A 24,905-nucleotide genomic window follows, 5' to 3' on the forward strand; every position below is an offset into this window, starting at 1 on the left:
AAATAAAAATAAATAATGTCTTGTCTGTCATAATTTCAACAGGTTCTTCCATATAATCAGTCAAAGAAAATAGGGCTGATTCTAACTTTTGCCCTGTAGTATTTTCTGGGTCCAGCATTTGTTCCATTTATGCCCTAGAGTTCCATTTCTACCATATCTGCATGATGAATGAATGAACAAAATCAGTAGAACTATTCCTACACAAAGGCCTTCAAAAGCAAGCTGGTAAGATTATCCCAAAGAAAAGATAGAGAGAAACTGGTTTATTTTGCCAGTAGTCCCATTGGCATGGCCTGTGATATAAAGAAGGCTAGAAACTTTTAAAAAGAGAGAAAATAAATGGATTTATAAAGATATGCACCTCAGTTTCTACATAGATACAGAATAGATACCAAGAGTAAAGCTTTGGGCAAAGTAATAGTTTTCACTCAAGAAATCAGGATCTGCTTTATTGTTATTATATGCATCATAGGCTATGGGTCACGAATTTTCCTGTTTCCTTCAGGAGTTTTATAAAGTCCATATTTGGGGTGTGAGGTAATTAGTGTGATTCCCACTCCATAGCAGATTTCCTACTGGAATGCTAATCTTCTGAGAATTTTTAAAACTTAAGGAGAGAAAATACTTTTATAGCGCAACGCAGAACTTTCATGAATAATTCATATTTCACAGATGTCACTGTCATTCTGGAAAGAAACCACTTTATATTCTTCTTTAATGCACTTAAAGCAAATGAGAGACCACAGTTGTCAAATTTTCAGTTATATTAAGAGGGAGATCATGATACATCAAAAAAATAAGAAATACCACAGCATGAGTTAATAAAATAATTGGCTGAAATAAATAACAGAAAATATTTATAGTAAACTTATCTACCCAACAACTGGCTAACCCCATTAAATCAGTTTCACATAGCTGTTCTAATTTGAATTCATTTGGGGCACCTGAGTGGCTCAGTGGTTGAGCATCAATCCCATACTAGGCTCCCAAGAGGGAGTCTGCTTCTCCCTCTGCCTTTGTCTCTGCCTCTCTCTGTGTGTCTCTCATGAATACATAAATAAGATCTTTTTTAAAAAATAATTTGAATTCATTTACACAAGAGAAAATCTGAATGTAATACCTGAGACTGAGCGTTAATATTGGCTCCTTCCTTAACAAGAACTTTGACAACTTCCGCTTGTCCAGCCAAAGACGCAATGTGAAGAGCAGTGTTTCCCTTCTGTTTCGGAGAAACAAAATAGAAAATCTTAGAGGTTTCCAAATTTTGTAGAAATCAAATGTACAGGCATTTTCAATTTTGCTAATTACTTCCAGTGGTTAAAGCCTGTCATTCTTTCAGGATAGTGGCCTACATCGGGAAGGGATGATTGTCTGCCATCAAAACACTGAGCCTCCCATATAGTGTTTTCCTTTTCTAGCCTTCATAATTCTGATGAGGTGTTTAAGAACATAAAAAGACTGATTTCTTATTGAATCAAATTTGGGATTTGTGTGCACGTGCAGATGTGTGACAATTTATTGCCTATAGTAAACTTGTATTTTAATTTTTCTTTGCAATTGCCAGAGAGCTTTTGGTTTTGTTTTTAAATTTCCACTAGAATTGCTGAATATCATGAGCAGGGCCTGTCTACATTTAGGCAATTATGCATGCATGAGGTGTTAGAAATCCAGGTTACCTGGCCATATTCCTAACTTATTCCAGCATTCTTTTTGTGTATCCCTGATCAAAATAATCTCCAGCTGGAGGCTAGAGGGCCTGCAGCCTCTCTGCTTCTCTCACAACCATAAATCACAATCCAGCCCTGGGTAACAGGCTTGATTCTGACTGGCTACTGTTTTTCTCCAAATTAAAATTACCCCTTCTAAAGACAAATGTTTGTTGCCTCTGATGATATTTTAAAAATCTGTTGTTTCTGAAATGACTCCCCAAAGACAAGGTTCAAGTTTACTTTAGTAAAAGGAATATCAACAACAACAACAACAACAAAAAACAATAGTTTCTGGCAAACCAAACTTCTGGTACTTTTCTTTAAAAATGAGTCCAATTTCTCTGTACAAATACACATTACAGTGGCAAAATCAAATTTTCCCAATAATTCAATCCATGATCCAAAATATCCTTTCCATTACAATATAAAAGATTCTGTATATTCTCTTACCAAGTTAAGTGAATACATTAAAAGACATAAAAGCTTAAAACATGAAAATTACTTGCCCATTTCAACTGAGAAGTTCACTACATCAGTCTATTTTTTTAAATGAATTGACCTTAGGAAAAGAGGTGCTATTGTCTATAGAGGATTATATTAATCTATTCTCTCTGTGAACCAAAGGAAAAAAGGACAAAATATTAGAAACCAGGTACAAAGATTCTTCTGTCTCATGTTTGATAAAGCCCTAAATGAACCAATTCAAACTCTGCAAAGTTTAGAGGAGTCTCAATTTCAGTTCTGCATTGTCAAGTATCTTGGTGTTCCAGCAAACCTCTGCAAAGCATAACCAGAGAAAGCAACTTTAATAAATAAATAAGGAAATAAATTCTACCGGCATGAACCCTTACCTTAGTAGCAGAATCCACTGAGGACCCTCTTCCCAGCAGCTCCTGAACCAGGCCCACGTGGCCCTCCTTGGCAGCCAGGTGGAGAGCATTGAGTCCATTCTGAAAGGAGAAGCAAACGAGCTTCAGAAGTGATGTAATAGTTGCCAACAGCAGATTTTTTTTTTTTTTAAGATTCTATTTATTTATTAGAGACACAGAGAGAGGCAGAGACACAGGTAGAGGGAGAAGCAAGCCCCCTGCTGGGAGCCCAATGAAGGACTCAATCCGACAACCCTGGGATCACGACCTGAGCCAAAGGCAGAAGCTCAACCACTGAGTCACCCAGATGCCCAGAAAGTAGCTGATTTTTATGCGCACATCTAACCCAGAGACTAGATAGACTCTGGTCTATTTGTTGTACTTTTTCTTTTTGCATTAGCTTGAAGCTGTTAAGTTCAGAGAGACTAATTTCCAGTGTTTTTGATTCAGAGAAGCAAAGTGGTAAATGTCCATTAGAATTGTGATTTAGAGGTGCCTTGGTAGCTCAGCTGGTTAAGCCTCTGACTTCAGCTCAAGTCATGATCTCAGGGCCCTGGAATCCAACCCCTCATCAGGATCTCTGCTCAATGGGGAGTCTGCTGTTCCCCTCTCCCTGCTACTTTACCTACTTTGCTCTCTCTCTCTCTCTCAAATTAATTTTAAAACTCTTAAAAAATAAATGTGGACTTGGCAATTTTTCTCAATAAACTTTTTTTAACCAAGAAATATCTAAATACTTTTCTAATGGAAAATAAAGAGCAACTCTGTATCATTTATTGGACTAGCCAGAAATGTAATTCTTTCCAGTTTCTAGAATACAGAGTTTAAATAAATCTTACTTTTTAACAAATGGGAAGGAATGGCTTTTTCATAAAGAGTGATTAAAAAGCCGTACGACAATTCTAAGGTACAACAATTTTGCGATGACAACATTATACTTAAAAGATATTTAGCACCATTATCACTAATTTGCTCTGAGGTTTTTTCCCAAAAAAATTTGAAGTTTATCTTCTAATTTGATAAGACTGTAATATCTGATTCACATCTATCTAGATTCCTGAAAAATTACTCATCATAGCACTGAAAAAACTCTTTGACAATTTAACTAAAAATGGTATCTACATACACTATATTGACCTCTCCCCAAAGTGACTTAACCAGTCAATCTGGACTTTTATTATCAGTGCCAATGAAGTAATCTGTCACATGGGCCCTCTCCATTCCCCAAAGGAAGATGAGGTAATCTAAATGGTAAGACCCCCCTGTTTTTTCCTTAAGGGAAAATGACCTTGCCTGGAACATTTCTTTTGCTAGTAACTTTCTTGCCCTACTGTCCTTCCTATAAAAAAGTTCCATTTTTGTGCCACTCCTTAGAGCTCCTAGATGGGATGCTGGCCATTTCATTAACTATATGATAAAGCTAATTAGATCTTCAAATCTACTTAGTTGAATTTTGTTTTTGAACACATATAAGGAAACCAAATACATATACAAATTGTTAGTTGGCAAATTTCCTGTTTGTGGTCACTGTATATTTTACACTGAATGATTTTCTTATGGAAAGCATTCAGGGCTTTATATTTGGTTCAAAAATAAAGTAATACTTGTTTTCCTTCCTGCAAAACATGGTCCTGGTTTTTCAACAAAACTTAACTTTGAGTAGCCAATATAGTTGCACTATCAATACATGCATGTCACAGTTTCTATATATTCACCAGCACAAAATTATTAGAATTTAAGTACTTTCAAAATTTGTCATTCCTAGAAAATTTAGCAAATGAATCAACAATATAACAAAAACTTGAAAAAGATAGTTTTATGATTCCTGTGTTCTACCAACATGCAAATAATGTTAACTGTGTTAACTTCACATAAATGATAAAAATTGTTTTCCACTCCCTTTACCAGACCAAAGTTGTTTTCTGAGTTAATTATTCAACAATCAGGGTGGCTGGTTTGGAATTGAGCATCCAATTCCACTCTTGGTTTCAGCTCAGATCTCAGCTCAGATCTCAGGGTTGTGAGATTGACCCCTTGTGGGCTCCAGGCTCAGTGAGGAGTCTGGGTGGCTCCATGGTTGACCATCTGCCTCTGGCTCAGGTCATGATCCCGGGGTCCAGGAATCTAGTCCCACATCCAGCTCCCCACAGGGACACTGCTTCTCCCTCTGCCTATATGTCTGCTTCTCTCATTAATAAATAAATAAAATCTTTAAAAAAAGTATTAACAACCAATCTCTTTGGTAACAGGAAGTACTTAATTTAAGTAGACCTAAACTACTTCACAAATGGTAAACTTATTTTGACATAACGAAGGGAAAGCAGTGATCATAAGGTAGGAATTTTTAAGGAGATAATTAACCTGATATTTTAGAGCCTTTAACTTTACTGATATCTTTTTATTTTATATACTTTTCAGCATGACATTTGATGTTTTCTTAAGTTGCTTATAGGAAGAAATCTTTTACCGTCATGGACCATTACATAAGTGTTTTTGGAGTTGGATCTGCTATTTCAGTCAGTAAGAAACAAATGTTCCAATCACTGTGAGTTGTTAGATGGCCTAGCAAACTAATATTTATTTATATATTTTTTAAAATATTTTATTTATTTATTTGAGAGAGAGAGAGAGAGAGAGCGCAGGGCAGAGGGGGAGAGAGAGAGAATCTCAGGCAGACTCCTCACTGAGTCTGGCGCACACACAGGGCTCAATCTCACAACCCTGAGATCATGATCTGAGCTGAAACCAAGAGTGGAATTGGAAGGAACTGGATGCTCAACTGACTGAGTCACCCAGGCTCCCCCTAACGAACTAATATTTAAAGAATTTTTCATTTTCAAAGATTTTTAAAATTTATCTATTTAAATTTGTCTATCTATGAGAGACAGAGAGAGAGAGAGAGAGGCAGAGACATAGGCAGAGGGAGAGGCAAGCTCCCTGCAGAGGGCTCAGATATGGGACTTCATCCCAGGACCAGGGGACCATGACCCTAGCCAAAGGCAGATGCTCAACCATTGAGTCACCAAGGTGTCCCTCATTTTCAGATGTTTAGTGTAAGAAGTTGCCTTTCATTTTCCTCAATTTTTGCATCTGCCTCCATGTGAAGTTTCTACCTTAGAGTTTGAAAGGACCTTTGAGACATCTAACCAGGTGATTTACATAACACTCAGCCCACCCCATGTCTGACGCATAGTATCTACTCCATTAATACTGTTGGATAAATTAATAAACCTAAAGAGAGCATAGAGGGAATATTTTGGTAAAGATTACATTTGAAAATAATCAAAACTACTTTTTAAAATATTTAATTTATTTATTTGAGAGACAGAAAAAAAATGAGCAGGGGTTAAAGGGGTAGAGGCACAGAGAAAGAAGCAGACTCCCCACTGAGCAGGGAGCCAGATGCAGGGCTCAATCCCAGGACCTGATCATGACCTGAGCTGAAGGCAGACACTTAACTGACTAAGCCACTCAGGCACCCTAACAAATAATCAAAACTATTTAATATACTGGAAAGAAAAAGACTCTAGAATTTATAAGCTTTCTATAGATCGGGATTTTTGTACAAATGGGATTAGAGATGACTGGTTTGGGGATATTTTTCCTAGGGGCTTGAAGCCTACCCAAAGGACAACTGGACTTTTTTCTGCCCTGGAATTGTCATTGTCACCGGCTAGACCCCAAGATCTGACCTTTACTTCCTATCCACTTGTACCCACCAACCTTTGTCCCACATTTTCCTGTAAGCTCTTCCTTACAGCTTGTCTCTTAACTCAGGCAACTGGAAACCAAAACCACTTCTCAGCTATGGAATTGCCTGCCAAGACCTCCAGCTGGCCCAGATCACCCAGACCAGTTTGTGCTTAACCCCTGACTCAAGCCTGCATAGGTGGACCATTGAGTGACCTCTAGAATGACTGATAACTACATTTACCTCATTATAATGCTAACGTCTCCACACAAAGAGGAGTACAAGCTTCATTTACATAACATACAAGGCGTAAACAGGCACGTTTCCTTTTTTTTTTCTTTAAGGTGCATACATGGCCTTACACCTGCCTCTACATACAGTGACAAGGCTTTTCTATCTAGTCATTCTAACCCTAAATAAAAGGAATGCATGCTAGTGAAGTCACAACTGTGTAAGTTATTGCCCATAATTTCCCTATTTGCTGCAAATAAAGTTTACTTCGTGCAACAACTCCAGCTGGTATATCTGTGACTCACCAAGGAGAGAACTCACGTTGGTTTGGTTACATTTTCTTTTTTCTAAAATCTGATGCCATACAATTCAGTGCATTCTTACTTGAGGGGCAAACATTGGCTTGTTCAAATAACAAAACCTCTCCATATATGACATCTGTGTTGATCCATTCTTTCTTCCTTTTTTTTTTTTTTTTTTTAATAATCTCTACACCCAACATGGGGCTCAAACTCATAACCCTGAGATCAAGAGTTCCATGCTCTGCTGACTGAGCCACTCAGGCAGCTGCACCCCCAACCCTTTGTTGACCCATTCTTTATGAAGTTCCTCTTCAAGACTAGAATGGGGAATCATTTGATTTGTTCTTCTGCAATTCTCTTTTAGTTTTTGAAAAAAAATATTTATCTTCATTAACTTTTATGCCCCATTAGAATTTTCTCAGTGGATCATGTTTACTGTTTAGTAATTATTTTATCTGGTGTCAATATTTATTTAACTTAAAATAAAAGTTTAACTTGTTAATTAAAATTCCCAATTGAGGGAATATGGAGGATTTCTTTCTTTTTTTAAAAGATTTTATTAATTATTCATGAGAGACACAGAGAGAAAGAGGCAGAGACAAGGCAGAGGGAGAAGCAGGCTCCATGCAGGGAGCCAGATATGGGACTCCATCCCCGGACTCCAGGATCACACCCTGGGCCGAAAGCAGGCTCTACACCACTGCCACCCAGTCATCCCTGGAGGATTTCTTACCTTATGTTCTTCAGAGTCCTTTAACCATCCTAAATAGATCAAATTGAAAGAAGACTTGAGGGACTACTGGGTGGCTCAGCAGTTGAGAATCTGCCTCCAGCAGCTTAGGGCATTATCCTGGGATCTGGGATCGAGTCCCACATTGGGCTCCCTGTGATGAGCCTGCTTTCCCTCTGAACTATTATCTGCCTCTTCTCTCTCTGTGTCTCTCATGAATAAATGAATAAAATATTTAGAAAGAAAGAAGAAAGAAAGGAAAGGAAGACAGGACATGAACCACCTCCATTTTGACCTCAGTCTGTACTTTCTAACTCATTAAGTTCTTTCCGGCTTATCTTTAAACTCAGGCAAACGATTTAGTGGGCAAAGCATCCCGTGATGGGAACTGAAATTACCCTTCAAGCAATATAAGTGCCTGATCTGACATGAGTGAGACCTGGCATGATTGACCCCTCGACAATGATGGACCTGACCTTTACTGCCCATCTACATGCACCCACCCACTTCTGTCCCACATTTTTCTTATATAAATCTAGAAGTATTTTTAGCACTCTGGAGACAGTCTTTGAGACATTGGCCTGCTGTCTTGCTTGTTCTGGCTTCTCTGAAATACATCCCTTTCTTGTTTCACCCCCACTCATCTCTCTACTTTTGGATTTTGTCAGGGATGAATGTCAAAACCTAATCTATTTAGGATACCCAAAGTCAGGTATTTTCATACCCTTGCACCCGTTACAAGATTTTCTCAGACTGAACCTATGGCTTCTGAGCTGCAATCACTTGAAAAAGGAGAAGGGGAGGGAAAAGAATAATAAAGCATCTCCTCACCATTTTCAATATTTGCCAGTGATTTCTCTTTTAGTTCCTTAATTTAATATTTCTCAGTATCACACCTTCCTATCCTGTCATGGAAATGCTTTACTATGCGAATCAACAAATAATATGCATCAAGACTTCTTTTCCTCCCACCCTAAGAGCCATTTGTTAAACATTTACCAGCAATATCACTGTTTGCATGCCAAAGTTTCAGGTTTGAAAGCAGTTTTATCTTTAAAAAATGTGAACTGGAAAAATGGCTCCCCAATGGTCAATTTCTCTAAGGTACAATGGCCTGAATCTGGTCTTCATGTGGGATCAGTCTATAGGTATTCTTGTTTACAAGTTTTTTGGTTTTTTGTTTGTTTGTTTGTTTGTTTTTTATTTTTATAAAGAGTCAAGCATTATTAACTAATCACCAATCCTGTATTGCTTAAAATGGGTGGTCTAGACGTTTGAAAATGATCTCAACAGTGGCATTCTGAATATAATTTTCTATTAATTTAAAATAGGTAAGTTTGAGAATTAAGATGTTTAAAAGGTATAATATTGGGGTGCCAGAGTGGCTCAGTGGGGTGAGTGTCTGACTCTTGGTTTTGGCTCAGGCCATGATCTCAGGGTCTTGAGATCAAGCCCCACATTGGGCTCTGCACTCAGCGGGGATTCTGTTTGAGATTATCCGTCCCTCTCCCTCTGCCCCTTTCCCAACTCGTGTATAAGCGTGCACTCTCTCTCTTTCATAAATAAATAAATAAATAAATAAATAAATAAATAAATAAATAAATAAAATCTTTAAAAAGAATAAAAGGGGTAAAATTTTCTTCAATTCCATGAGTGGCCAACTCTGATGTTTAGAGGATTTACAATACTCTTCTTAATTTCCCTTCTGCAGAGTCTTTCTCCTTTCACTCTATAGCATCAGGCTCAGCTGAAAGGTTTAACTTGTTGTAGACCAGACCACTAGAATACAGATATTCTATTTTCATGTTTTAATAAACATTGACAAAAACTTTTTCTAAAAAATTGACAAAGCTAACAAGACACTATCTCAAATAGAATACAGCTGACATAGTCTGAAAAGTTATAAAGTTCAAATATATATTTACGTTAAACGTATTTAGGTGAAGCTATCCTAAGGAGGACTCCAATGACAAACTATTTATTTTAGTTTCCTCCACAGCTTTCTTTTCATGAATTAAAAATGTAGCTGACTTTATTTTCACCAAAGAAACACTTAAATCCACAAAACAGAATAGAACATTTCCTCAAAAATTAGCTAGCTTTCTTTTCAATTAATTACAAGGCTGGTGGGATCCCTGGGTGGCTCAGTGGTTTAGCGCCTGCCATTGGCCCAGGGCACAATCCTGGAGTCTCGGGATCGAGTCCCACATCGGGCTCCCGGCATGGAGCCTGCTTCTCCCTCTGCCTGTGTCTCTGCCTCTCTTTCTCTCTGTGTGTCTATCATGAATAAATAAATAAAATATTTTTTAAAAAATTACAAGGTTGATGCTCTATGTTAAAAATTTTTTCCAATGAAAAAGTACCATTTTTGGAGGCAAAAAGATCCTGCTACAAATCACTGAAATACAGTTGCATTTTATTGAAAACATTGTCAAGAATATGATTAAAATTTTCCATATGAGGGAATTGTTCAGAAACCAAACTGTATGTAACATGTATAATGAATTCAGGATATATGTGTATTTTTAAGATTTCTGTAATACTAATACTACTAAAACTAGAGTAGTTAAAAAGACATGATGCATGACATTCTAGTTATAAATGCTATAAATTTTTAATCTGCCTTCTTTTAAAATGCAACCAAATTGGGACTATCATATTATTGCTCTCATATTATTGAATGAGCTGTAGGAAAAAGAAGACAAGCAACTTGCATTATGCTTAATTTTTTGGTTCTAGAATTTCAATAGATTTAATAAGCAATTGAATATGGTGAGTGATTGTTATCAGGAAAAGCAACTCAGTATCAACTAGACTTAAACAAAAACTATTTTATCTTGTGAATATAAGCTAACATATAAGTTAATCATGTTTAAATGAAAAGTGATAAATAATCCCATTCAGTAATTCAACGCAGCTAACTCTTAGAGAATATATTTTGCAGTTAACCCATTTTGGTTAGTCCCTAAGGTCATGTTTCTAAAAATCAAATTTCCCACAGGAGCCACACTGACATGCTTTAGCTTACCATGGTCAAATAGTAGTACTGGCCTACATTTCAATGGATGTTATTTTGTTGTAAGATATTCTTCACTTTGTCAGGTACAGGGAATGAGGAAGTGGACATACCTAACTAGTTAGTTTTTTTTTTTAAGATTTTATTTATTAATTTGAGAAGAAGAGAACAAACAGGAAGAGGGTCAGAGGGACAAGCAGACACCCCACCGAGCAAGAAGCCTAACATGGGGCTTGATCTCTGAACCCTGAGATCATGACTTGAGCTAAAAACAGATACTTAACCGACAGAGGTATCCAGGTGTTCCTAGTCAGAATTTTTATATCTGGGTGCAAATATAGGGCATGTTCTAGGACTCTCCCAATAGTGCTTCCCACACATATAGTATTTGAGGCACATATCCAAAACATAAAATATTGTCAGTCTCTGTATTTATTAGAATACGCATCATGAGCTTACTGAGTTCCAGCCAAAGAGTCTTCTGAAACAACTCATATTTAACAGAAACAATAACTATTCATTCCCTTAAATTAATATCAGATTAGACATTCAGTTAGATCACCACAAAACAATGTACTGGATTATGTTATCTCTATTCCCTACAGAAATGGATCATTGAATTATAAAACATCATTATATATTATAAAGAAATATAAGAAATGTACATTTGAGCAACATTTATACCCTTGTGTTTATTTTATATGGGTTTTCTGGATTAACTATTGTTGAGTTCAATAACAGAAAAAGTTTAGTAAGAGGAAGAGCCTCTAGGCTTCTGTTTACTGAACTTTAACTTAGGAAAACTGCATAAATCACTGTGCTTGTCTTTTTCTCTAATTTCTAAGAAACACAGAATAAATTCAGTATCCATCAGAATTAATTACCACAAGGTTCTCTATTCCTCTTTTCCTTGCTTTTGCCTTTATGTTGCTTAGTTTCATTTTTAATAATATCAGAATCACAGTACATGAGTTGTGTCATCAAAACATTACTATCAAAATTCTTCAGACCTTTTGTATCTTAAAACAGCATTATGCAAAGTGTTTTCACTGTATTTGATGTATTACTCCCTATCTCGCAGGATTTATAGACAGTAATTATGCTTTGATATTTATGGTTGCTGATTCTAATTAGCTACTCATTGGCTCAACATACTAACCAACACTTTGGAAACAACTTAGATGAAAATTGAAAATAATTTAAAAATCAAAAAAATCTTGAGGAAAATCTAAGAATTGATTAAACCTGGGAAACATTAGTCTAAACAGTAAATTAATATCTTTAGCATGCTTGAGAATAAAAACTGTTGGTTTTCTAACTCTGATGAAGCAAATATGGAGGAAAATAGATAAATATACAGTAAACAAACAATTGTATGAGATATTGGAAGATCATCCTTGGCATTGATTAGAAATCTTTCCTTTTGGGATCCCTGGGTGGCGCAGCGGTTTGGCGCCTGCCTTTGGCCCAGGGCGCGATCCTGGAGACCCGGGATCGAATCCCACGTCGGGCTCCTGGTGCATGGAGCCTGCTTCTCCCTCTGCCTGTGTCTCTGCCTCTCTCTCTCTCTCTGTGTGTGACTATCATAAATAAATAAAAAATTTAAAAAAAAAAAGAAAAAAGAAATCTTTCCTTTTAAAGTTGTTAAAAGGTTAAATATTTTTCATTTGTATGCAACTCACTGAAATTGTTTTCTTTTTCTTTCTTCCCTTCCTTTTATCTTTCTGTTTTCCCTTTTTAAAGACAGTGTGGTCAACTACAGAAATAATAACATGGTGTTGGAAATAAGAAATGCAATCTGGTCCTCGCTCTGCTACTAACTAGATGTGTGACTTTAGGCATATCACTTAACCTGTTTGCCCTCTAAAGATCTGATTTAAAAAATGATGATAATAGTGACAATGAAAATGCAAGGACAATGATAAAGAAATAAATGTTTATGAGCAACAATTGTGTGCCATTGTTTTAGCCTTTTTTTAAAATGAATGTAAATTTATTGAAATTGGTTTGGAGGCGGCAGTGTGGGTGAATAGGTGGGGGTTTTCCAAAGAGAACTGTGGAGAGAAGCCAGCCTCCAGGAGGGGAGGGAGAAGGTGCTTGGCTACAGACTCTCTCTTAGGTCTGATTTCTTTCCTTCTGCTTCTTGCACATCACGTCCAGCTTCCAGTTCTTCCACCTGTTCTTGTGAGGCTTGATGGGGCACGAGCTCACCACTTCCCATTCACTTCACAGAGCACACATAGTCTGTGCATAGTTGCTGGGGTCCAAAAGCTGACTAACCCTTGGTCTTGCCTCAGACTTGTCGCAGATCACATTAGCCTTAAGAAAGGATGGGAAGTGGCTGAAGCTGTGTGCCAAGATGTCAACATTCACCTCATTGCCCAGATCCCCACAGAAGATGTGGAAGTCATCTGCATTCCACTCCAGCAGGCTAGGATCCTCCCAGGTGCCAAACAAATGTAGCATTTCAACTTCTCTAGCTTTCTTTCCTTCTTGCCCTTACCCAGAGGCTCTGGGACCTCCAAAGCCATGAAGCCAAGGCAAGGCGGTTAGGTCCATGGACTTGGAGACAAGAATCCAGAAAGGCATAGTGGGGGCAGTAGGCTTCCCTCTCATACTCCTAATGGGTGGGGCTCAAGCTCAAGCTCAGGAAAAAGCATGGACAGGCCCCCTGGTAGGGTGAGCCCAATGACTTTAGGACCAGCTGGAGTGCCTCCTGCCTCCACCACAACCAATGTACTAGTCTTCCTTAGCCCAGCTGCTGCTGCCACCATGCCTCTTCATTCTCTTTCGGGTCCAATGCCAAGGCCTAAGCACAGCTCATGGGGTGTTGTTGGCCCTTCCAGGGGAGGCCTTAGAGCAGCCATGGAGACAGGAAGTGGGAGCCAGCCATTGAAGGCAGGTCCCACAAGGACCTAATGGGAGGGCCCGCATAGAAAGAGGTGGGGTGACTACCTGCTGCAGAGGGAAGAACATAATCTGCTCTCTGTAGTAAATGGGAAATGAAGGTCAGATGCAGGATAGGGGTCCTCTGGGGAACCAGAGCTGCATGCCATAAGAACAGGGCTTCCTGAGCCCCTGGACTGCCCATGTGACTCAAATCACCAGGACAAAAGCTAAGTGAACCACTCACCACGGGAGAAACATGAGTCTAAGAGTCTGTTGGACCTGCTGTTATGTTTTGGTTACAATAATTGGGCGAATCACAGGAGCTGCTGGGACCTGTATGGGTATTACCATGGAGACCTTGGGTACAGCAGGCACAATAACTGGGATTCTAGTACCATAACCCTCAGAAATTTCTGCTTAAATCTCCACCTCCATCTCCTCCAAGCATTCCTTGCTACTCTTGTCCAGGATGCCTGTGCCAGTCCCCAGGACTGTAGGTCCTCCTGTACCTGGGAGTCCCAGGGCTGACCCTACCAACTAATGTCACCACATACTAAATGGGAACCAATCAAAGCAGGCTACTATAGATAAGTCCTTGCTATTGGCTTTATGTAAATTAATGTTGATAAAATAATATGAATTTGAGTCTTTTGAAATGATCAATAAATATTCATTGAGCTTGTATTGTGGGGAAGGGCTTGTAGATCTGTGAATCCCAGCCAAAGTATCACCTTTGATTCTACAACTTTTGGATAACACTATTTCTAAAGAAAATCATTAAAATGACTAAATATACCAAATAGTTAAAGAGAAGAAGAAAGAAAGAAAGAAAGAAAGAAAGAAAGAAAGAAAGAAAGAAAGAAGAAAGAAAGAAAAGAAAGAAAGAAAGAAAGAAAGAAAGAAAGAAAGAAAGAAAGAAAGAAAGAAAGAAAGAGGAAGGTAGGTCTTAGTGCTACTTTGAAACAACCATGTGGGGATCCCTGGGTGGCGCAGCGGGTTAGCGCCTGCCTTTGGCCCAGGGCGTGATCCTGGAGACCCGGGATCGAATCCCACATCGGGCTCTCGGTGCATGGAGCCTGCTTCTCCCTCTGCCTGTGTCTCTGCCTCTCTCTCTCTCTCTCTGTGACTATCATAAATAAATTTAAAAAAAAAAAAAAAAAAAAAAAACTTAAAAAAAAAAAAAAAAAAAAGAAACAACCATGTGTAAAAATTTGGGGGAGAGGGAAGAGCCAAAGTGAGAGAAAGAATCTCAAGTAGGCTTCACTCCTAGCATAGAGCTAGAGTGGGGCTTCTTATCACAACCCTGAGATCACAACCTGAGCTGAAATGAAGTCAAATGCTCAACCAACTGAGCCACCCAGGAGCCCAACCATATGCAAATTACTCAATCTTAAAGGGTAGAGTTTTTTTTGTTTAGCACTTCTGTTAAAATTTTATAAAGCAATTTTATAACATTTTGTTTATAATCAGATTTTAGAGTAAGCTGTTTCACTATTTCTCTTGTTGATTTTATGAAATATTTTGCCCATTGACTGCTTTTCTATGATCATATAAAAGAAGTGCATGAAACCTCAGGTAGAACAGGTAGCCAATAAAAATTTTTATAGAGGGGCAGCCCGGGTGGCTCAGCGGTTTAGCGCCGCCTTCAGCCCAGGGCCTGATCCTAGAGATCCAGGATTGAGTCCCATGTCAGGCTCCCTGCATGGGGCCTGTGTCTCTGCCTCTCTCTCTCTCTCTCTCTTTCTCTGTGTCTCTCATGAATAAATAAATAAAATCTTTTAAAAATTAAAAAATTATTAAAGAAAAAAATGTGACATTTAACAAAAAATTATAGGGATCCCTGGGTGGCGCAGTGGTTTGGTGCCTGCCTTTGGCCCAGGGCGCGATCCTGGAGAACCGGGATCGAATCCCACATCAGGCTCCCGGTGCATGGAGCCTGCTTCTCCCTCTGCCTGTGTCTCTGCCTCTCTCTCTCTCTCTCTGTGACTATCATAAAAAAAAAAAAAAAATCTACAACAAAAAATTATAGAGCCATTCAAGCATTAGGTACATTTCTGGCACATACAGAAAAGAAATAGAGCAGTCCATCTGGAAAAGGTGAAGAACAGATTCAAGAAGGTAAGCATACATAAAGCTAAATATACATAAAGGTTAAATGTTTGCATCAAAATCCATTAAGCTGTTTTGCATCTTAGTACAAATACATAACCAACAAGTATTTGTCTAGCACCCACCAAGTGGTCATCTCTAGGTGCTAGGTTCTAAGGGACATGTGACATATTTTCTGCTCCCAAAGTACCCTAAAATATTTATTATTAAACAATTGAAAATCATCTCTGTGCTACATATACTTGTCTATGTTTTTTTTTTCAAATCTCTAGCTATTCTACTTTGCAAATCTCACATTTTTTTTTAAAGAGTTTATTTATTTATTCATGATAGACATAGGGGGAGAGGCAGAGATACAGGCAGAGGGGGAAGCAGGGAGCCCGATAAGGGACTTGATCCCGGAACTCCAGGATCACACCCTGGGCCAAAGGCAGGCGCTGAACCGCTGAGCCACCCAGGGATCCCTACAAATCTCACATGTTGAGTTTAGGGTACTCCAATCTGTCCAACGAATATCAGAAAAGTACAACTAACTTACATAGCTTCCTTAAATCTACTAAAATGTAAATATTTGAAAGGAGGCAGTTGGAATACATGAATTCTTGAAAAATATTAGAAGAAAACGAAGGAGAGCAAATGGGGACAAAAGGCAGTAATAGAAAAAAAGAAAGTGAAATTTGACCTCCAATCTCCATCACACCCCCACTCTGAATGGGGTTCCTGTGTCAGAGATGTCTTAAACCAGTATCTTCTTTTCAAGAGGAACTACATGCCCACATAGAGAGATACAAGTAATCATGAAATATGATTTCATACTTCCATTGAGATAAATGATATTAGCAAAAGAAATTATCTATACGTTGAGAAAAAGAACGCAGACTCAAAACAAAAATAACCTCTTATATATTCCTAACCCAATTTCTACTCCTTATACCTAGCTATACTCTAGTTGCACGTTTCCTACCTCTTCTATGGGGTTGTTCCAAACTAAGACTACTCACTGTCATGGAATTAAAGATTCATTCAGTTTTTAGAACTTTGGGAACATCAAAGCAAATAATGTGTCATTTTTAACTGATTTTAACTGATTTTACTGTGCCTTAGGTTGGTCTCCAAAGGTTTCTAATTTAATAAAATAAATCAAACTATGGTTGACCCCTGAGGAAACTTATTTTATTAGTGAGTTATTCTCAGATCTTCAAGGCTTTCTTTGTAATTCCCAAATGATGAATTTTAGTAAGGTATTTGTTAATTTACAATAGAACTTAGGATTTGGTAGCTCATTGATCATTTCATAGGGAAAATGCTTAGATAAAGAATGCTTTGAAAATATTACTTTGTAAAATTCACTTCCAGATCTCCATTTCATCCTTAGATCCAGGATGATCCAGGGCCACTCAGAAATCTGTAGTGCTTCTGGCTGGTTGCTCCCTTTTGGGCCAAAGGTCTTTCTCCCTTGTCCAGCCCCATCAAATCTTTCTACGGTATTATCTCAAAATATAGAGAATTAGAGACATTAGATATGATTATGAGGTAGCCTGGAAGAAGAAAGAGTTGTGAAAATCCTTCAAAATCTTACCAAGATCAAGAGGGATGAAGAGGTTATAAGGGCTGAGAAATAAATATTTCATAAATCAAACAATGAAAACCTTAATGACACATATGTCATTATTATATTTTGTATTTAACATATAACATATCACATTATCCTATTTTACAGAGAAGGACCCCATAATTCTCAAAAGTAAAGTGTTTTGCCTCAAAGATCCTCAACACCAAAATAGGAATAGCAAAAATCCAAACTTGATCTAATTTAAAAATTTATGTTTTTTAAGCTAAAATAATTAAGTTCTAAGCCAAGTTTCAAAATGTAGGTCATGATGCATAGTAGGTCATAAAATCTATTTAATGGATTGCCAATCAACATTTTAAAACATAAAGTGGAATAAAGAAAAATAGGACCTGGGAGCTGATGGTTCAATCAGTTAAGCATCTGCTTTCAGGGTCATGATCCTGGAGTCCTGGAATTGAGCCCCACATAGGGCTTCCTGTTCAGTGGGGAATCTGCTTCTCCCTTTCTCTCTGCCCCTCACCCTGCTCATGCTTTCTCTCTCTGTCTCTTAAAAAAAAAAAAAATAGAGTGTACTGTGGATGAGCAAGTGTTGATTTTGTTTGAGGTTTTTTGTTTGGCTTTGGTTTTGGTGAAACTTTTCAATATGCAATCATGCACACATGTGTGTCAGAGAGAGAGTGTGTGTGCACACAGAGTACTCTAGACTACAAAAAGCTAAGGAGGTTTTGGCAAGACCCAAGACAAGAGGGCATCTTAGGGAAACTAGATGTCCTCTCAGACCAAATAAGCAAAAACCTGACTCTCACCAAGACCATTCGAAGAGAGGAGTGGTTTTTATGGTATGCTTGTTTGAATTTCCGAACTAAATAATTCCTATTTTAGATGAGTGCTGTGATGCAAACAGGAAGGATGATGATGAGACACGACAGAGTTCTTCACTTTGAGAATATGGGCTAAATCACTGCAGACCCGCATGCATACCCAGGCTATGACAGGCCACGTGGTGCAGTGGTGGCAATGCAAAACCTGAGTTCCTAGCTTCTCTCCATTACTAACAACACGATTTAGTTTCTTCATTAGTAAAACGGGGAAATTTCCCACTCTACCTACTCCAGATAGTTATTTTAAAAAGAACATAAAATCATGTATGTTTATGCTATTTCAAATCTATAAAATAATATACAAATGTAAAATATTTATGATTTCCTGGTTAGGTGCAAGAAGTAATAAATTCACATACTCCTAACTCCTGTTTTCTATCATCGAGATTTGGTTAAATAGAATGAGTTGAATTGAGCATTTTTGAGTCTAACATATAATGTTTACCTGGATTAGGGAAATTAGTAATTCATGCAGAAGTGATTTACTTTAAAAAGTATTTTCAGTTCTAATGAAACCTAGGAAACAAATGGGAACCTGGTCCATTAGTAATCATCCTTGTCAATAATTCAAAGAGCTACTACTTTATGACTGAAAGCTTTAACTCTCCTAATTTAAATGTTTACACACGGACTCATTACTTTGGTTAATTTTTATGAGAAATAATGGATAAATTATTCCTTTCATATTTGACTTTACATGTGCTAAAGGAAAGCATTATATGAAGCTCAAAGAAAAGAAATTATTTGAGGTACTTATAATAGTCATGGGTTAAAGAGATTTAAATATTAGCTTTAAAAGTCAGCAGCAAAGTATTTAAATAATAGCTAAAACTTATTATAACTTATTTTTAAGTGTCAGGTGTGGTTCTAAGCTTTTAATTCCATTAACTCATTTACAAATCTTCAATTAAATATTATGGGTTAGGATCTACCTGGTGATTCTAATATTTAGGTTAGGATCTACCTGGTGATTCTAATATTTATTCATCCAGAGAGAGAGAGGCAGAGACAAAGGTAGAGGGAGAAGCAGGCTCCATGCAGGGAGCCCGACGCGGGACTCGATCCCGGGTCTCTAGGATCACACCCCGGGCTGCAGGGGGCGCTAAACCGCTGCGCCAGCGGGGCTGCCCTACCTGGTGATTCTAGCTCAGAAATTATACTCTTAATGCCTACAATTAAAAAAAAATCTGGGACATCTGGGTGGCTCAGTGATTGAGCATCTGCCTTTGGCTCAGGTCATGATCCCAGGGTCCTGGGATCAAGTCCTGCATCAGGCTCCCCACAGGGAGCCTGTTTCTCCCTCTGCCTATGTCTTTGCCTCTCCCTCTGTCTCTCATGAATAAATAAATAAATAAATAAATAAATAAATAAATAAATAAATAAATAAAATCTTTTAAAAATCTATGGACCCTATATTATAATCCTATTTAGCTTTCTTTAAACTTCAGTTTCTCATTAATTCTATTTGGTATTCTGTGGAATAGGAAATATCTCAGTCTCTCATTATAAGTCAGTAGTTAAGGAGAAAAATTATCTCCTTTCTAGACATAGAATGTACAAGTGTGTCAAAATTAGAAAGGTATTCCATAATGCATTCTAGAATGTTATTATCATATCCATGTCAAGCTTAGCTAGTTTTTATTTAAAGTAAAAATCAAGGAAAGGGTTTAGAATGGCTGATCCCTTACATTTCTTATGGTAATAAAATTCTGTGGTTCTTGGATCAGAGGACAAGAAATGAGACTGTAATTTCCAGAAGATTTTAAAGAAAATACCCAAGAGAATAAATCTTGTCTTTGTATATTTATCACTGACTCACTTAATATTTCAGTCAGCTCATCTTGAAAGAGGGCATTTAAAACCTGGACTTTGTCTTTCTAACATTGAATTTTTCAAAACTGGTAAGCAAGGAAGGTGTGTGGATCCGAATCAACCAATAACTCTTTTTTTTTTTTAATTATTAATGAAAGGGAAGAACTCTCCAGTGCTGCGGCCTGGAGTAGATGTGCCTCCAGGGCCCAAGGACGAGACTGAAGTACAAGAGGGAAAAAGTGGCAGGATATTAAGGAAATGAAAGCAAGAAGAGAGAACAGAACCTAAAAAAAAAGTTCTATAGTTAATTCCAGGCAGTGCCCTATCCTCCTACTTTTTGTTTGTTTGTTTTTAGATTTTTATTTTTCAGTAGTCTCTACATTCAACAGGGGGCTTGAACTTACAACACTGATATTAAGAGTCACCTGCTCTACTAATTGAGCCAACCAGGTGCCCCCTATCCTCCTAAGGAGGCACAAGTACAAACACTTTGTACACAATATTAAGCTTAGATAAAAATATGGTATAGACTTTAAATTTAATATAGAATAGAGAAAGCTTAAATTCAAAACAAAGAACAACTCAATTTCAATTATACACATATTAAAACATTCACTGAACATTCCAAACTGTGCTAAGAACCAAGTCTACATTTCAAGGTATCCACATAAAAGCCTAGTAATGTTGTTAGAGAATTACAATGACTTCTAATTTTCTCCACATTTTTTACAATTTTTATTAAAAATAAGCCAAATTTGATGTTCTGGACTCTAAAAGAATATGGGGAGAGTGAGGAAGGAGCCATCAAACAATAAAGTTGGCTTTAGGAGTCTTCCAAGAAACACACCATTACTCTGCTTTCTATCATTATAAAATGATTCCTACTAATTGCCTCTAGTATCAATTTCCGATTGCCTAAGACTCATAAGCTGGCATAGTCAGTTTATCCTCGGAGCAATCACAAAGTTTGGTTCCTTTTACAATTTATTGTATTTATGTTCTCTGCTTATCTTCCCAGCAAGGTTTATCACAAGCAAGAATCAAATCCTATTCACCTCTGTAACCTCTACACTTAATATGGTACCTAGCGCAAGAAAAAGGATACTTCAATAATGTTTGTACAGTGAGTGAGCTAATGAATGGTATGTACCATACAAAGGTATATAGGAGTCTGCTTAACTCATCCAGTTATTCTACATTTGTCCATAAATGTAGTCAGTGCTTGGACAAATCAGGTACAAATATGTCTATCTCTTAGCCTTTGAAAACACAAGCGGGAAAAGTTCACTATCTGAGGCTGGTTAACATTAACACGTATAAGAGGAAATTAGATCCTGAGACAAGCACTTAATCTAAAAGGGCTTTTCTCAGTCTGGAATCCCTTGATATGTTCTTAAGGATCTCAGGATTCTCTGAGAGTGTTTTATTTGACATTTTCATTTCAGTGCCAACCTAAAAATAAAAATTAATAGAAGTATATTCTGGATCATCTGGATAATCACATTTAATTAAATATCATCTAGTAATTTCTTGACCATGCTTATGACTGTCAATTCTTGCCACGTGATCACTGCAGGAACACCCAAATTTTAATGCAGTATTTTTCAAACTGAAGTATATGGATGTATTCTCAGTGTTCCCCCCCCCTCAAAAAAAGTCTCCCCTCTACTTAGAAGAAATACTGCCTTAACAGGTGGTTTGTAAACATAACTGTTAAAACCTGGATCTTTCCATCTAGAAAACAGAATAGATGTTTAAGGAGGCATTACCAGAACTTTCCTCAGTATTACACAGAATTATAAGTTATCTGAAAGAAACAGTGACAGTCCTGATTAAGTTGGAAGGAATAAACTTGTTAGAACTTTCCCCAAACCTGTCCATCCAGCTACTCTAGTTTGAGTGAAATCATCTATTATGGCCATACAGCTTAATTAAATTCTACCTAACTGCAACTGTCAGAGTGATACTTTGGTCTCCTGAGTGTGCACAATACAATGGGTTTTCACATGTATAATTTGAGCCGCTGGTAGTCTCCCTTTTTGATAAAGAAGAATGTTGAGATTATGAAGTATGCAGCACAGTGATAAGCATATGCAATAAAAGTTACTATTATTTGATATCTTAGATATTAAATGGGATACTTCTTAAATGCCAGTCCTGGGTCTCAGTCCCTTCCAACACAGCGCTCTTTTTCACTAAATAGCACTGAAGCTTAAACTCTAGTTCATAAACATTCCTTGTCATGGGTCATATAAGTCTGTGCTAGCCTCTTCCCCTTAAGTTTAATGTTAGCCATATTTATAATGGTATATTTTATGAACTTCTTTTTAAATCCCTTAATTTTCCTGTGCTGCTAATGTTTCAAGTTCCTATTTTATGAGGTTTGCATTCCTTTCTGCATATTGCTAAATCTTTAGTTGTGAATGCAAATGGTTAATAATCATCTAGTGCCTCTTCAGAGACACATAAAAATCTCACTAAAAGGTGTTGTTAAAAGGGCAGTAGAGTATATGTATAAAAAGGAATATTACTCAGCCATAAAAAAGAATGAGATCTTGCCACTTGGAAAAACATGGATGGACCTAGAGATTATTATGCCAACTGAAGTAAGGCAGAGAAAGACAGAGATGAGTTCACCTATATGTGGAATCTAAAAAACCAAACCAAACAGAAACAGACTTATAAATACAGAGAACAAATTGGTGGTTGCCAGAGTAAAAAGAAGTAGAGGAATGGGATGAAGAAGTATGAATTTCCAGTTGTAAAATAAATAAGTCATGAAATGAAAAATACAGCATAGGTAATATAGGCAATAATATTGTAAGAACATCATATGGTTACAGCTGGTACCTACACTTATCATGGTGGGAATTGCTTAGCGTATAGAATTGTCAAATCACCATATTATACACCTGAAAGTAACAAAAATCTTTGTATGTCAGTTATTTTTCAATAATTTTTTTTTTTTGAGTGCCTGAGTGGCCCAGTTAGTTGAGCATCCAATTCCTGGTTTTGGCTCATGTCATGATCTCAGGGTTGTGAGAGTTGCTTTGGATAAGAAAATATATTCTCAACTCCCTAATAAATTGTATCTTTCTCTCCCTACTTCTTTCCTCTGCCTCCCATGGGCACGACTCATTCCTCAAAGAAACATCATGCCATAAATTCTCTAAAAAATCTCTTTCTCAAACCTTCTTCATTCAGCCCAGCAAAGACTTTGCATACCACTACAAGGTATCATTTTAGACTGTCCCCACTGGTCACAGTGCCCTGCGCAAAGAACTTTCTTTTTTCATTTAAGTTGTCTTTTTTTGGGAGGGGGGTGGTAGAAGGGGGGAGCCAGCGGTTGCCTGCTCCAAGGTGTACCCTTATGAGCTTTTGTATCTGCATTTTGAACTCTTTCATCCTACCCTGAAGACCTTTCATTTCTGAAGGAAGAGGCTGGAGAGAAACTGAGTATAGGACTAAAAAGAATTGCCTACATCAAGTTGTACACATGTACACATTCATTTATAGATGGGTAGGTCTTGACCATACCCAGCTCAGCAGACAACCACTTCCTAAGAACCGACTGCTACATTCTCTTCCATACACCTATCTCCTTCATTTCTAAGCATTTTGAAAAAGTTACCATATGAAAATAAGTTCTTCTTTTATTCCCCCTGCTTCTTATTCTAGAAGACAAAACGCCTTGAAAAGACTAACGATGGTAAGATTTAATTTACTCCTTTACAATCATCAACACATGCACACACACATACACATACACACACAGGGAGAAATCCATGTGGGTAGGAAGGGGTGGGGAAGGACTGGGAAACTTCTACAGAAGGAGGAAAAGACTATGGTGTAAGCAAAGAAAGTGTTAGACTAAGAGTTCACAAAATTTCAGCTCCTGCAAAGGAGCTGGGATGATTTTTAATGGCATAAAGAAAATAACTGAGCAGAAAAATGATTAGGCAGGAATAGCATCTACATCATATCTCACATACCACCTGCATTTGCTCGAAGTACACCACTGAAGAGCTGTATTGAACACACATGTGGATTAAGATCTCCCTTCCGTTGACCTTGGTAGAAGTCAAGGTGGGACTCCAGAACTCTATAGGCTCCTGGCTAGATTCTCCACATGCCCTGCCCACTATATCTCTCCCCAGATGACCTCCAAATCTCACCACCATGCTCTGGTTGTGACCATGTAGACTAAACTAATGCTTTTTATCCCTGTGTGTGCCAGTCACCAGGTCAGTCCCCATCCCTCCAAATGCAACCCCTGTGTGCCTCTCTATATCACCTTTCCTGACTCCATCTCTGATCTCTTCTCATTTCCTGACCCTCTTGCACTGAGTCCTCTGGAAAACATGAATGTAGTTATTAGCAACATTTCTGCATCCTAAATTTTTTCTCTGAACATTTATCTTAACCTTTTCACTCTAAATATAACCCACAGTCACTACTTCCCTGAAGTCAACTCAAGTGATAGATATTTATCCCCTCACTTAACCACTGAATTTGGTGGAGCTGTGCCAATGCTCTTTACTGCTCATTGTTCTTCCAAACTACTTTCTTCCTCCTTTTGCATACATCTGCAGATATCATCAGTCTGTATGTTCTAGACCACTTCCCTCATCCTGGAGGATTTTAGCTACTAGTTCACTGCCGCTTTCTCCAACATTTTTGAAGGTGATTTTTCCCAAACTCCAGATTTCTCTGCCAAGGATTTTTTTCCTTTTCTCTACATCATCTCCTCACATCCATGGTCACACTCTAGACCTTGTCATTTTCAATAATAAAACTTCTCTCAGAACTCAAATACAAACATTGACCCTTTGACCACAACTTACTCTCTTGTCAATCTACTGATCCATTTCAAACAATCCTTCCACACCTTACACCTAGAGTCCGTTCACCTTTTCACAGTGCCTGTTTCTCTCCTTGCTCAGTGGAACTACATTCCATGCATAATCTTTAAAATCATTTTATTCATCTCCTTATATACATCCTCAGTTTGCTTGTCTTTCTCTGTCCATACTACATATGCTTAGCTAAGCCACAGTCCTGGTTGTATATAACACTCCATCTGAGTCCATGCC

The 24,905-nt window shown here is 37.7% G+C and overlaps 1 protein-coding gene and 1 pseudogene across 50 annotated transcripts in view; both read right to left on the bottom strand.

The window, feature by feature from the left end:
- The window catches only part of ANK2 (ankyrin 2), a 330,735-nt gene that overhangs the window by 165,308 nt on the left and 140,522 nt on the right, over window positions 1-24,905 (bottom strand). For all 50 annotated transcript variants that reach the window (XM_038581813.1, XM_038581821.1, XM_038581822.1 and 47 more), the window contains exons 3-4: window positions 2,561-2,659; window positions 1,121-1,219 (exon numbers count right to left, since the gene is read on the bottom strand). In XM_038581813.1, the coding sequence (XP_038437741.1) occupies window positions 1,121-1,219; window positions 2,561-2,659 (198 nt within the window). The remainder of the gene's footprint in view (window positions 1-1,120; window positions 1,220-2,560; window positions 2,660-24,905) is intronic.
- Window positions 12,575-13,415, bottom strand: LOC111093688 (annotated as a pseudogene).

Source organism: Canis lupus, chromosome 32, assembly GCF_011100685.1.
Source record: "Canis lupus familiaris isolate Mischka breed German Shepherd chromosome 32, alternate assembly UU_Cfam_GSD_1.0, whole genome shotgun sequence".
Classification (NCBI taxonomy): domain Eukaryota; kingdom Metazoa; phylum Chordata; class Mammalia; order Carnivora; family Canidae; genus Canis; species Canis lupus.